Source organism: Penaeus monodon, chromosome 11 (genome assembly GCF_015228065.2).
Source record: "Penaeus monodon isolate SGIC_2016 chromosome 11, NSTDA_Pmon_1, whole genome shotgun sequence".
In the NCBI taxonomy this organism is placed as follows: Eukaryota; Metazoa; Arthropoda; class Malacostraca; order Decapoda; family Penaeidae; genus Penaeus; species Penaeus monodon.
This window is the reverse complement of record NC_051396.1, coordinates 12,602,379-12,618,574: the sequence shown is the minus strand read 5'-3', so window position 1 is coordinate 12,618,574 and position 16,196 is coordinate 12,602,379. Positions and strand designations below refer to the sequence as shown.

General features: G+C 37.6%; 1 protein-coding gene across 2 annotated transcripts in view; it reads right to left on the bottom strand.

The window, feature by feature from the left end:
* Nucleotides 1–16,196, bottom strand: part of LOC119578760 (ras-related protein Rab6-like) — a 70,675-nt gene that overhangs the window by 53,306 nt on the left and 1,173 nt on the right. For both annotated transcript variants that reach the window (XM_037926377.1, XM_037926376.1), the window contains exon 2: nucleotides 11,712–11,770. In XM_037926377.1, coding sequence (XP_037782305.1) covers nucleotides 11,712–11,770 — 59 coding nt within the window. The remainder of the gene's footprint in view (nucleotides 1–11,711; nucleotides 11,771–16,196) is intronic.

Sequence of the window (16,196 nt, the reverse complement as noted above, 5' to 3'; positions counted from 1 at the left end):
AACGGGGAAGGGGGGAAGGGGGGAAGGGGGAAGGAGAAGGGGAAGAGGAAGGGGAATGTGGGAGCGGGGTAGGGAGCTCCGGTCTCCGACTCCGTAGTTTTATAGATCGAGCGTCCGACTGTCGATAGTCATTTATAATTGAGGGAAGGCTGGTTACAAAGACGAGTACGCAAGCGGCGGCAAGGAATGAGGGCGAGATGGAGCGGAGGGAGGGAGGGAGGGAGGGAGGGAGGGAGGGAGGTATGAGGGATGGGAGGGAGGGAGGGAGGGAGGTATGAGGATGGGAGAGGCAGCAGGAGGCGGAAAGGGATGAGCAGTGAAGGATGAGGAATTGAGAGAAGAGGGCGAGGGGGAGAAGGAAAAGAAAAGGGGGGGAGGAAGGAAGAGAAACAGGGGTGGGGGAGAAGGAAAAGAAAAAGGGGGAAAGGGAGGAGTGGGGGAGAGGAGGAGGGAGAGAAAGAACGGGAGTAAGTAATGAAGGGTGAAGAAGAACGAAGGCAAAGTGGAGGAGTGAGCAAGAAGAAAAGAACAGAAAGAGGAAGGGGCAGAGGAAGAAGGCGTAAAAAGGGATGTAGGAGCAGCATATTAGGGAAAAGGAAGACAGTGTATCAGACTTATTAACAATATATAAAATGAAGACCAAACATACTAAAAAGTGGAGATTATTAACTAAAAAAAATCAAAACCAAAGTTCACCACAAAAATCCTCGAAAAAAGCGTGGTATGTAGGCCACCGAGATGAGTCCACCAAATAGGAAGGGGGGGAGGGGGGAGAGAGGGAGGGAGGGAGGGAGGGAGAGGGAGAGGGAGAGGGAGGGGGAGGGGAGGAGAGAGAGAGAGAGAGAGAGAGAGAGAGGAGAGAGAGAGAGAGAGAGAGGAGAGAGAGAGAGGAGAGGAGAGGGAGAGAGAGAGAGAAAGAGAGGGGGGGAGACGAAAAGGGAGGGAGTGAGGGAGAGGGGGGAGACGAAAAGGGAAGGAGTGAGGGAGAGGGAGGAAAGGAAAACGGAGAGAGGGAAGGGGGAGAGGGGAGGGGGGAGAGGGGGAGGGGGGAGAGGAAAAGAGAGAGAGATTGAGATTAAGAGAGAAAGAGAGAGACAGGAGGGTGAAGAGATAGAAAACCTGAAATGAATCAGCTACCAAACCGTGTGGGGCTTCGTTTCGGTTCATTCATTCAACAAGCTGCCTTTTCCCACTCGACCTCTTGACCTCTTGACCTATGCTGCTCCGTCTCTTCCACATCCTGACCTAACACCACCTGCCCTCTGACCTACTAGGAGGGAGGGAGGGAAGGGCGAGGGAGGGAGGGAGGAAGGGCAGGGAGGGAGGGAGGGAGGGAAGGGCGAGGGAGGGAGGGAAGGGCGTGGGAGGGAGGGAAGGGCAAGGGAGGGAGGGAAGGGCGAGAGGGAGGGGGGGGAGGGAGGGGAGGGAGGGAGGGAGGGAGGGAGGGAAGGGCGAGGGAGGGAGGAGAGAGGGCCGAGGGAGGGAGAGGCAAAGGAAGAAAGAGAGAAGGTCGTGAAAAAAGCCTTCTTCACCAAGAAATTCTAGGCTTAAAAATATACATTTAAAAAAATAATAATTTCAAAGTGCCAGCCAGAAATTAAGTCCCGTCTATGATCTTGAAGTGCAGCATCTTAACCTAGGGAAGAAGGTGAAAAGGTGAGAAGAGGAGGAGGGAGAGAGGGGAGAGGGGAGAGGGGAGAGGGGAGAGGGGAGAAGGGGAAGAGGGTTGGGGGGGGGGGATGATAGATGAAGTATATAAACATAATCTCCTGAGACTCATTACCTGGAGTGCACCTGGGAAGCTTACCTTTAACTTGATCCCTACACTTTTACCCATTTTTAAAACGATGGATGATTATTGATGTGGAAGGGTGTTGGTGGTGTTGTTTGGTGATGGTACTGGTAGTGATGGTGATGGCAATGGTCGTGGTGATGGTAATGGTCGTGGTGATGGTAATGGTCGTGGTGATGGCAATGGTCGTGGTGATGGCAATGGTCGTGGTGATGGCAATGGTCGTGGTGATGGCAATGGTCGTGGTGATGGCAATGGTCGTGGTGATGGTAATGGTCGTGGGATGGCAATGGTCGTGGTGATGGCAATGGTCGTGGTGATGGCATGGTCGTGGTGATGGCAATGTCGTGGTGATGGTAATGGTCGTGGTGATGGCAATGGTCGTGGTGATGGTAATGGTCATGGTGCCATGTAAATAGTTAAAGAAACCGTAAGTTCACCCACTCTCTCGCAGATCAGTGAAAAAAAAATGTAACCGGCAATATTTCGCCTTTTTTTTCGGGGGAAATTTCCATGGCGCCACGTTAATAAAAATAAATTAATATGCATAAAACATTTTAATTACAATCCTGCAGCAGCTAACCCAATGTTTGCAACCTCCATCTTTTGAACAAACACAACCCCGCACACACACAAAATTACATCAAGAGAGAGGACAGACAGACAGACAGACAGACAAACAGACAGATATAATTACAAGCACGCACGCACACACACTCGCACAAAAGCACACAGCGAGTTAAGGTTGTCCTGCAGGAAGTGAAATCCCTCTTCCCCCCCCCCCTCCCCACACACATCTCCCTCCCCCCACCGCCAGCCTCCCGGTTTCCTACCCCTCCCCCCCTTCCCCCCTTCTCCCCCCCTCGTCACACCATGAATCAATACAGGCAACCCCGACAACCTTGCAACGCCTACATTTTTGCAAGCGACGGCAACGTGTATACATACGAGATGAAGGAAATACGAGAAGAGAGGAAAAGGGTAGAGAAGAAAGGAGAGGAAAGCGAGGAAAAAAATGGAAATACAAAGAAAGGAGAATGGGCAGGGAGGAACGGAAAGAGAATTCGAGAAAAATACGGAAAAAGAGCAAAGAGAGAAGAGGCCGGGGGAGAGAAGTAAAGAAACAAAAGAAAGAAAGAGCAAGCGAAATAATGACAGAGTGAACGAGAAGAAGAAGGAGAGAGAGAGAGAGAGAGAGAGAGAGAGAGAGAGAGAGAGAGAGAGGAGAGAGAGAGAGAGAGAGAGAGAGAGAGACTACTACTCTCTCATGTCCTCTCTTTCCCTCCCACACCCTTGCCCTTAAGCTTTGTAAGAAATAACCGTAAAATCTCACGCTGTTGCATATACTCGAGACAAGAGGGGATGTGGAGGAGGAGGAGGAGGAGGAGGAAAATGAGCAAGAAAAGGGAAAAAAAGGATGACGATGAGGATGAGGAAGAAAATGAGCAAGAAAAGAAGGAAAGGATGAGGATGAGGGAGGAGGGTAAGGAGGAGGAGGAGGAGGAGGAGGAGGAGGGAGGAGCAGGAGGAGGAGGGAGGAGCAGGAGGAGGAGGGAGGAGCAGGAGGAGGAGGGAGGAGCAGGAGGAGAAGAAAAGGACAAGGTTTAGAAGCATCCGAAGATGAGAAAAGAAAGAAAGAAGAAAGAGAAGAAAAACAGAGAGGTCGAAAAAGAGGAGGAAGAGGAGGAGAAAAAGAAAGAGGAGGAGAGGAGACGAGGCAGAGAGGAATCTGCAATTCTGGCTCTAACGGTAGGGCTTCGCGAGTGCCGAGCTCCCCTGCGGCGCCGACACCGGGTGACCCAAGGGTCCCTCGACGCTTCGGGCCCCCACCAACCGCCAACCCCCGGCCCCCCCCCCCCACCTTGCCCTCCTCCCCCCCCCCCCTCTCCCCCCCCCAGCCCCACCCCCCTCTCCTCCTCTCCCCCCCCCCCCCCCCCCCCCCCCACCCTCTCTCTCCCCTCTCTCTCTCCCTTTTAAAAAAAAAAATCTTCCTTTCCCCCAGCCAGCGTCCAGCCCTCCCCCGCCTCCCCCCCCCCCTCCCGGGTCCCGCGGGCTCCGGGCCGCCCAAAAATAAAAAAATATTCTTTTATTTATTACAAAATTTTAAAACCAATTGGTTTACATTTTCAAATTTGAGTAAAAAAATTTAAAAAATCAAAAATATAAAGAAAGAAAAAAAATAAAAAAAAAAACAAAAGAGAAAAAACAACAAATATAAAACAACAAAAAAAACAACAAATAAGAAAACACAAAAAAAAAGTAGAGATAGAAGAATAGGAGGGAGACAGAGAGAGAGAGGTAGAGAAAAAAGAGAGAGAGAGAGACGTAGAGAAGAGAGAGAAGATTAAAAGAGAGAGAGATAAAATAAAGGAGAGGGGACAGAAATAAAAGAAAGATAAGATTTCAGACAGATTTTAAAATACGATGAATAACAGACAGAGGAGGAAAATATACAGACAGAGAAAATAAAAAAAAGGGGGGGGGGGGGGGGAAAAAAAAAAAAAAAAAAAAATAAAAAAATTTTTTTAAAAAAAAAAAAACAAAAAAAAAATGAAAATAAAAGAAAAATAAAAGGAAAACAAAAAAGATAAGAATAAAAAAACAACAAAAAGAAAAAAAGAGAAAAATAAAATAAAAAACAGAATAAAAGTAAACAGAAATAAGAGAACGACAAAAAAACAACAGAATAGATACACAAAATATAACAGACATAGAAATAACACATATATAAACAACATAAATATAAAACAAATATAGAAAATTTAGAATATAAACATATATAATAACAACAAATAAAACATACAGATAATATATACAACATATAATTATACATACATAATATTATTACAACTATAATATATAAAAATATATATATAAACAAAAAACATAATAATAAACAAAAAATATAACAACATAATATATTATACAAATATATAATACTCTATATAAAATACATAATATAATAATAACATACAAAATATAAACATAAAAATTTATACATAATATAATATATAATACTAAATATATAATACTACATATATTTATACATACATATAATATTATATATATATAAATACAAATTATATCTAATATTACATTATATATTAATAAAATTACATATATATTTAATATATATATATACATTATATAATATATATAAAACATAAATTTTATATATATAATATATATATATATACAATATATTATATATATATAAAAATAATATATATATATAACAAATATATATATATATATAATACATAATAAATAATATAATATATTTTAATAATATATATATACTTTTTTTTTTTTTATTTGTTTTTATATAGTTTTAAATATTATGTATTATTTTTATTGGTTTTTTTTTTGTTGTGTGGTTTGTGTAATGTTTATGTATTATTATATATGTATGTTTATGTAATTTTATTTTTTTGTTTTTATTTGTTTTTGGTTTTTGTATATATAATATATATATATGTATATATATTTTAAATTTTATTACAAATATATATATGTATATAACATATATAATATAAAAATATAAGTATATATAATATATTATGATATATATACTTTATATAATACATTTATAAAAAAAATAATACTAATTATACAATTTTAATATATAATTAATAAATAATATATTAGACAATAAATTTGATAAATATACATAGATGTAATAAAAAAATATAATAATATATACAAAGAAATTAATATAATAATATATACATAATTAATATATAATATTACATAATATATAGATAGAATTACAAAAATAGATATATATATAATAATATATATAATAAATATATATATATATATAAAATTTTTAAGATATATATATATACATATATAGACATATTATATATATATATAATATATATAAATATATATATATGTATATAAAATAATATATTAATATATAATATATTATATAAAATATATAAGTATATATACATATATATGTATATATAAATATATATGTATATAAAATATATAATTATATTATACAATATGGTATATATAATATATGTATAAGTTTTATATTATATTTATATATTATATATATCTTATAATATATATATATCTTAATATAAATTTGTAATTTTTGTATATATATATATATATAAAATTGTAAAATATATATATATATATAAAAATATATACTATTATATATTTATATGATATTTTAAATTGTATATATATATGTATATATATATATATAGGTATTATATATATATGATAAAATTTTATAATGTATAAAAATTATATATTGTATAAATATAATTGATTATATAGTAATATATAGAGATAATATAGGGTAATATATAATATATTATAGATATATTGATATATATATAGATAGAGATATAGATAGATAGAGAGTATCAGAAGATAGATAGACATAATATATATATTAGATAGAATAATAATAATATATTTGAAATATAAAGATAAATATATGATATATATATAGAGATATATATATTATAATATATATAATATATTGATATAGATAATTAATATAATATAAAAATTATATATATAGAAATTTATATATATATATAAATATATATAATAATAAATATAGATATAATATATATTATAATATATAAAATATAAATTATAAAAATAGTTTTAATAATATATATATGGGTAAAAAATATATAGATATTGTTTTTATATTATAAATTGTATATAAATAATATATATATATATATTATATAAAAATTATATAATATATATAATATATATATATATTTTTGTATATATAATATATATATATATATAGTTATAAAATTTATATAGTATATATATTATATATATATAATATATAGATATATATATATATATATATATATAAAATATGTATATATATATATATGTACTATATATATGTATGAATATATATATATATATGTATGTATGATATATGTATGTATATATGTATGCATAATATATATATATATATATGTATATGTATATGTATATATATATATATATATATATATATATATATATATATATATATGTGTATATATATAGTATATATACACGTATATATGTTTATATATCCGTATATATGTATATATGTACATATATGTATATATGCATATATATATACGACATTATATATATATATATTTATATATATATATATATATATATATTAATATATATATATATGTGTGTATATATGTACATATATATACATATATCAATCATATATAAATATATTGTATACATACATACATACGTATATATCCATTTACTGTTATAGATACATACATAAATATAGATATACGGATAAATTGGATATATATTAGTTAAATTTAGACACAGACACACACACACACACACACACACACACACACACACACGGAGGGAGGGAGTGAAAGAAACATGAGGACATGCAGACAAGCAAACGTAAATGCACAAGCAAATGTAGGCACAAACGTAGAGGAACAAAATGACAATTGGACAAACACACACACACACACCCATTACCTCTACTCTTCCCCATGCCTTTCCTTTTATCCGCACCCAATTGTCCTAGCCATTACCGGAATTCTGTTCCGGTCGCCTGGACACCTGACTAATCTGGAGGAATTCCCCTTAGCGCAGCGGCAGCGGTGGCGAAGGCGCTGACGTGTCCCGCGTCATCTTCGTAAGCACTTCGTTCGGCAGCGGCCTGCCTCTTCCGTGCACGCACTGCGCTTTCATTTGTCTTCCTCCAAAAGCAGATAATATCAGTCACACTACTACTATTTTTCTTCTTCTTCTTCCTACTACTATTAATTATAATAATAACTATAAAAGTATAAAAAATAGTATATAAAATCAATAAAATAAGTGAATTAATAAAGAAAGAAAAGAAAAGAATAATAACTATAAATGGATGACTATTTTTGAGGCTCTAATCCATATCGGAAACTCATTTCCGTGCCTTCTATTTAAAAGATGGAGAGGAGAGAGAGAGAGAGAGAGAGAGAGAGAGAGAGAGAGAGAGAGAGAGAGAGGGGGAGAGAGAGAGGGGGAGAGAGAGAGGAGGAGAGAGAGAGAGGGGGAGAGAGAGAGAGAGAGAGAGAGAGGGGAGGGAAAAGAGAACCGACTCCCCCTCTTGCCGAGCGCCAAGGGCACGGAGGGTAGGCCGGTTTACGACCTTCCTTGCACCGGATGCCTGCAAGCGGAGACGCACCTGGAAAGCACGACACCCGCACAAAGCAAGGCGGAAACCCACATCGGTCCCCGTACATCTCCCAACTGCGAACAGTTTTGAAAATAATAATAATAAAAAAAAAAAACGAACATGTAATCTTCTGAGAAACCATAAAAGAACTTGAAACTAATTCAATCGTTTATTAGAAACCACACACCGCCCTTCGTCGGCCACTTCAACCTCCCCCCGTTCGTGGTTCCCCGCACCCCCTCCGGCGTGCGTGCGTGCGTGCGTGCGTGTGAGTCATCCGCCGACCGCCCAAACCCCGGAACTGGCGCTACCGGTATATCGCCGTCCGACCTCCGCGCCGGTATCTGGGAGTTACGTCATCAAGGACGTGGCTTCCTTATGCTTTGGAGTTTTCTTTTACTTTTTTTTGACTGTGCTTGTGCTTTTGTTCAACTTTCTATCCCCTTCTTCCTTACTTCGGCGAGCTGCATACCCCCCCCCCCCCCCGACTCTTTTCCTTTACTCTATTTGCGTTACTATCGTTCGGCTTTCGTCTGCATCTCATCCTTAATTTCCTTTCATCTTTTTAAATATTTCGAAGCATTTAGCCCCCGAAACTAACCAGTCCAATCTCAGGACCGCGACCACTAACAAATAACATACGACAATTCACAATCAATAATCAGCTGTCATTTACAACACACTACCAATACACGACAACAGCAATGGCCAATTCATTAGCGCTAATAACCCCATTACCCCTATTCCTCGACGTCTCCTTTCACCCCAACAACCTAAGTCTGACATCTCCCCTCTCCCTCACTATCTTTTTTCCTCTCTGCACTTGATTCTCTTCTTCCTTATCCCCTCTCCCCTCACCTTCACTACGCTCTTTCTTCCCTTTCTCATTCCCCACATCCTCCTACCCTACCCTCACCCTTCTACCCTCAGTCCCCTCACCCTTCTACCCTCAGTCCCCTCACCCTTCTACCCTCAGTCCCCTCACCCTTCTACCTCAGTTCCCTACACCTTTACCTCAGTTCCTCCTCGAGCCACCTCCGCCGCTCATTACTGCGTCGTCAGCAGTCACTCGCTAATTGGCAGTTTACGGATCGGGTCGGCGTCAGAGGGCACATTCCCACGCCCTTCTTACGGGAATTTCACCTTTATGGACTTCCTCATTATCATTGGTGGCGGCGTCCCTTAGATGGAACATATCCTTCGCTTCTCTCTCTTCTTTTTCCATTCTCCTAAAACGGTTGCTTAGAAGTAATAATAATAATAAAAAATGATAGAGAAATAAGCACTAAAAAAAGATACATAGACAACATCAGCTGCTTCAGAACTACAATAACAACAATAAACAATTGTCTGGTGCCGCCCATTACCTTCAGAAACCAAGGCTAAGGATGTTTCATACACACACTTAAAAAAAAGTATAAATAATAATAAATAAAAAATACTCGGATGAGGAAGAGAAGGAATTAAGTGAAGGGGGGGAGGGAGGGGAGGGGATGGAGACTGGGGGAGAAAGGAGTGAGGGAGGGTGGAGAGGGAGGGCGTGAAGCTTCATTAAGGCTGGTCACGCCCAACTGGTGGTTTCGAGAGAGCCTTCAACGAGCTAGCAAGAGGGTGATGATCGAGGGGGGAGGGAAGGGAAAACAAGAGCGCGAGAGAGAGAGAGAGAGACAGACAGAGAGACAGACAGAGAGACAGACGAGAAGAGAGGGGGAGAGAGGAGAGAGAGAGAGAGAGAGAGAGAGAGAGAGAGAGAGAGAGATAGAGAGAGAGAGAGAGAGAGAGAGAGAGAGAGAGAGAGAGAGAAACTTTCAGGGTTAGGCAAGGGTGAGGAAATGGCCAAAAGAAGAGTGAGAAGCTATGTGGAAAACAAGACAGAGACACGAGGATTATTTTACTGCTAAAGATTTCTACTTTCTTATCCTTCGATTCTTCCCCTACTCCCCTTACTCAATACCCACTAGACAACCATCACTACCAGACTATAGAACACCCTGTACTACCACGTAACTCATAACACCTAACACAAATCAATACGGTACTCCGTAGCAGCCAAATTCAGAGACATAATCTCTTCCAACAGTGCCACTGAGCGACAGATACGCCGTAGCAGATCAGACGCCAAGTTCCCAAGGCATGAGGACAGTTAGCATGCAAGGGAGAAGAAATCGAAAGAGCAATGGGAACAAAGCAACTGTCATTTCGGACGGGCCTACCTGCAGCCGGGTACCCCCTCCCCCGCCTCCCATCCCCGGTTCCGTCGGTCAAACACTCCATAATCAATAGATATATATACTCTATTTCTATTTGTCATCCACTATTGTTATCAACATAACTATATATGTAAAAATAATCATATTTCCAGAATCACTTTCGTGTCATTCTAATAATTTTTTATAATTCTCATCATCATCATCATTACCATCATCATGAGAGAGAAACATGGCCAGTCGGCCACACCCTTAACACGCGAGCGCCGAAACAGCCATAACTTTCTTTTTCTTTTTTTTTCTACCTGTCCAAAGCCCAGATCACGGAGTTGGAGAATCTACCCAGAACCGTTCATCAGCATAATAACAACCAAGAACAGATATTTACATAGTTAAACGTCGCCAGCTTTCGTGGTGAATACGCTCACACGTAACAGGCATAAACCCTTGCACAGAAAACAAAAAAGCAAAGGCGGGCAAAAATTTCCCAAGGAGAAACTGCATGATAGTCGGCGAGCGGCACGCAAAAAGAGGTGCTATGGCCCGGTTTCTCGAAAAAAAAGGGAGAAAGAAAGAGATGGAGAAGACAAAGAGGGGAGGAAGAGAGAGAGTAGGTGGGTGTGCAGACAATAGGAAGGGGACAGCAGAAGAGATAATGGGGGGGGGGAGAGAGGAGGGAGAGAGGGAGGGAGGGAGAGAGAGAGAGAGAGAGAGAGAGAGAGAGAGAGAGAGAGAGAGAGAGAGAGAGAGGAGAGAGAGAGAGAGAGAGAGAGAGAGATGAAGAAAGCGAAGGAAAGGAGAGAATGGACAGGAGAAAGAGAGAAGAGAAGGGAAGATGAGAGAAAGCGAGACGTGGGATAGAAAAAAAGAACTCGAAAGAACTCAAAAGACAATGAGAGAAGAAACACAAAATCTCATGGACATTTCCTTCAACTCGCAAGAAAAATATAATATAGGGGGAGGGGGATATACAGTATGAGGGGGGTGAATGGGAAAATTTATTAAATGGGGGGGGGGGCTGCAAAATATCAAAAAGGTGGGGGGGGTGAAAAATACATTGTGGCGAGGGGGAGAAGGGGCGGAAAATTATACTCGTAGTATAACGGGCGAGATGGAAAGATTAATAAAAAGTACGAGGGAGTAAGTGGACTACAAGAAAGCAGCAGGGAGAATCATTTAACACTTACGTTCGGATATCCTGAAGACAGGAAAGAAAGGAATAGGGGAAATGGAAGGAGAAAGAGAAAAAAGGGAAGAGGGAAGAAAGGAAGTAGGGAAGGGGAAGGAAGGAGGGGAAGGAGGAAAGGAGGAAAGGAGGAAAGGAGGAAAGGAGGAAAGGAGGAAAGGAGGAAAGGAGGAAAGGAAGGAGGGAAGGAAGGAGGGAAGAGGGAGGAGGGGAAGCTAGAATGTAGGAAGGAAAGAAGGGATGGCAGGGAGGAAAAGGGAGATAACTGGGAGAGGTCTATAGTGAGCGAGTGATCCCTAGCAGATCACTCAGTAACAATAAAAATCTCTACATTACCTGGTAGGTGTTGTCGAAGGAGTCATACATAAACCTTGTGATAAGCGAGGTTTTGCCCACTGTAACAAGAGAGAAAGCATGCGATTAGTATGCTGGTGACCTGTAGTATTACATAAAAGATTCTCTTGCATGAATTTGGATAAGATAACATTAACATACACAATACAGCTATTATACAATGTAGGGCTGCATTACACAAGTGGTACAGTCCTATAATTCGTATAGATCTACAAAAAACCATATTCATGTTGACAAATGTAGAAATGGTATGAATGAGAATGAATATCTTCAAACTACAAGAGATGCATGGGACCAGTTTAGATTATATTTTTGTCAGAAATACATGTAGTTCTGACAAAGATATTAAAAAAACTGGTCAAATACATCTCTTGTATTGTAAAGATATTCATTCTCTTTCATACCTTTCCTACAAGACCTACAATAGTCACATGTCAAGTATTATACTGTAATAAACACTAAAACAATATAATAATGTATAAAAGCTGTCAAGAAAATGAACCTCTGATCACAAGCAATAAGAGGCAAAGAATTTCTAATAACACAATCTTGTGCTCGCCGTCTCGATATTCATCACCATTTCCAGATCAAGGCAATCATCCAGAGGAAAATTCAATCAACTCCCATATTATAGCGAGGCCCATTCAGCTCTCTTTTCAGCTGCACACTGAGGCACATAAAAGAGGGACCCCTATATCACTGTATAATAAAACAGTGGTGGAATTTGGAATCTGGGATGCTGACAGTAATTATCATCAAAACTGAAAGACTATTTTCCAAATCTGCTCTACCATTTCCACTCTCCTGTCTCTGATCAACAAATGTACTGATTTCTACCTACTTTTACAAAAACAATCCTTAGACAACTGCTAAAAGCATGGTATAAATAACTAGGCAGCTCCACTTCCATTTAGGATAATGGACCTGAAATGTAATAGATTTTCCCAAGAGTATTCTGACAGCTGTTAAGGGTAAGGAACTCTTAATTATCATAAATAAGTGGGGAATTTTGGTTTTACTTCTAGTAAGTATAACAATATTGAGTAAATTATACAAATAATTGTGTATAGTTATTTCTAAAATCTTATGGCACAACCGTCATTGGCTAAACATGGTGACGTCATTAGCTCTACCCCCTTTTCTCCCCCAACAATATGCACAATATTTTATTGTAAGTGTTATTTCAGGGCATCTTCTTTGAAAATGGTTTGGTAATAACAATGGTAAAAAGAGGATCATAAAATAGAAAAGAAAAAAAATCAGGATTTTCATCAAGAAGTGGGTCTACTTGTGTAAAGATACCTTGGTTAAATGTAAATAAAGTTCCTGATACACGAAGATGTGGAGGCTGTGTCATTATGTAGTCTAACTGTTAAACTTGAATGACAACAAGGTAATCATCAGATAGAAAAAACATGTTTTAAAGGTGTGGGCGTACAATTGAGTGCATGAGGGAGTGGGTGAGTGTATGACTGTGTGTGTGTGAAAATGATTGTGAGTGTTTGAGTGTGACTGAGTAAGTGTGAGTAAGAGTGAGTGAGTGAGTGAGTGTGAATGAGTCTATGTGATTGAGTAAATGTGTGAGCCAGTTGGTGAGTGAGTGAGTAAGTGAGCGAGCTCAGTGTACAAGGGTGTATGTGTCAAAGTCAAACAGCAAAAGAATAAATACCACAATCTGCACAAGCCATACTATTTCTTACTACAGCCACACAAAAGGAGGATATATCACAATAGCTTATACAATATGCATGAAGACCTTGACTACATTACCTTATATTAACTAACACAAGGAAAAGGCATGCACATTAATAGTGCTTTCTGTGTTACCTGAGAAGGAAGGGGACAAAATAAAAAAGGAAGGAGGAGAAGGAAACATAGGATATATAAAGTGGAAAAACAGGAGGAAAAATAGAGGAAGAGGATGAGAAAGAAGAAAGGGGAAAGGGGAAAGGAGGAAGAACCAGAGGGGAGAAAGGAAATGACAAAAGGAGGGGGGGATGGAAGAGGAGAAAGGATGAGGGAGGATGAGGAGCTGGAGAAAGAAATAAGTAGGATGAGGTGTTGGTGGTGAAAAGGAAAAAAACAACAAAAAACATTAATCTTTAGAACAGAAAGGCAAACAAGTATAAACCTCTAAAAGGAATTTCCTCTTGTTTGACTTCCTGAACTGGGTGTGTCCTCTCCAAAGTAAGCTTCCAAATACATCTAGAAGATTTATCTAAAATTCAATACTGATTACCAATACCTACTCCCATCAGTTTTCTAATTTTCTAAAAGCATATGTCACCTTTTAAAATATTTATAAAAAATTCAAATATGATCAACAAAAATATTTTTTCAATGCAATCATTATGATACAAAAACAGAAACTGTACAAAAGCTTGCATTTTTCTAGGCTAATTAATGGATTGAATTATATTTAGAAAAAAAATCTAATACCCATTAATATAAGCCTTAATATTAATACCTGAGAAAATTCATTTTACTGGGTAACTGACAAACATATTCTGCTTTAATTTAGAAGGAATCTCTTCATCATGCAGGATGTTCTGCTTATAACTATACTTAGACTATTCATATATATAGCAACTGTAGCCCAATCCCTGATATTTACTAAATACATCTGCTTTTCTCAATTAAGACTACTTACAAAATATGTAAATTTTACTTAAGAGATCCAAATGCAAGTAAATTTTTTTTTTTTTTTTTTTTTTAAATCCTATGCTCATATTTCAGACTAATAGAAAATGCTCTGTAAAAAAAAAAAAATTTCCATTATGAATGTAACAAGGAAAATCCTGTTTTGGACTGCATTAAGATTAATTATTCCAGAATTACAGATTTTCTAACAAACATTTTAATTAACTGGTAAGCATTCTGAAAATGTGCCCTCAGTAAACATTTTTAGCATCCTTAAACGTTTTGGGTAAAGAAACTGTATAGGGTGTAAATACAGTAGTATTTTTTTTAGTTTATGCAAATTATATTTATACTTAACCAGCAAGATTATCCCTGACAGAAAGGACCAACAGGTTATTTATAATTACACTATACTGTATAATGACATTAAAACAAAAATTATTTATAAGCTACTTCATATGTTAACATTAACGTATTTGTTACTGAAAGCGACACACCCTCCAGAGACAAAGTCCCAAAACCAGGGTATCATGTGAATCCAAAAATTCAAACTTGACCTTTCCTACATTCTATTTATTCCCTAGACATGGGGAGCAAGACCCCTTATTAGCACTTCAGGCCATCTTACAGGGTATTTGCTACTGAGAGTGACACTCCCTCCAAAGCCAGAGTACCTTGTGAACCCTGAAATCAAAAGCTAATCTTTCCTACTTGCTTTTATTCCCTAGCCAAGGGAGTAAGCCCCCCTGTACCCCTCCTTTATTAGCACTTGAATTGATATGCAGTGGATATTTTCATCATATCATGGTAAATATGAGCCGCAGTACCTATGTTGTTTATGAATATTTCTTATGCTCTATAAGATGGCAGTTTCCATTTCCCTCTATCCGCATGTCCCTCTCGTATATAAACTATGAATAAAAACGATACCGAATACAACTATCAGTAATGGTATGTGTGTTTTATATATATAATAAAAATTGTTACCTAACTACCATAGGTGATAAAAATTAAAGTGCTACACTTTAGCTAATGCTTAAGATGTGAAAAATTAATCACCCTTAGCAACCACAATAAGCTATTTACAATGATAAATAACTAATATCAATTAATGGATTGCTTGTTATGCAAATAAATTATTCAGATATAGTATTATGTATAGCCAAGATGGTGATGGTAATTGCGTGGTGCAGTGTAAATGACCCAAGCAAGCTGACAAAGCTCTACCACTCACATTCTATCAAAATTGATTTTCAGGCTTCACTAGGGAAACATTTCAATCTTTGTCAGAATAAAAGGTGGTTTGTTGCCCTTTGCTGGAGTGCCTTTGCACTGACAGTTTGACACTGACTTAGCAGTTTGAGCTCTCATACAATAACAGTTATAAGGGTTGTGGATGCTTACAGAAAACAATCATTTTTGGAGGTAAAGTTATAATCATACTTCATTATTGTTTTCACAACAATTTCTTTATCTCCCCAACTCTCAGGGCCAAAATCAGAGCTACAGATGGCTTCTGAAGACTAAGTTTATTATCAATGCAATCCCTTAATTCCTTGGAAACAAGATTGTTAGTAATATCAACATGAACCTTTCATGAGTGATTAGCTTCATGCATGTATTGACAACTATTTATCATTAGATTCTGTCTTCGAAAGACCTATAACCATATTTCTCTAGTACTGAGCCTAAAAGTATTACCTAGTTAGCATAAATGACTTAAAACCTTTTGTTATGAGTTGCAATATTCCTTTTTTCTTCCTATTCTGCAGTTTAATGAATACTGCTGAGATTCTGGTACAAAATGATTTTGCTCAGTGCAGATTA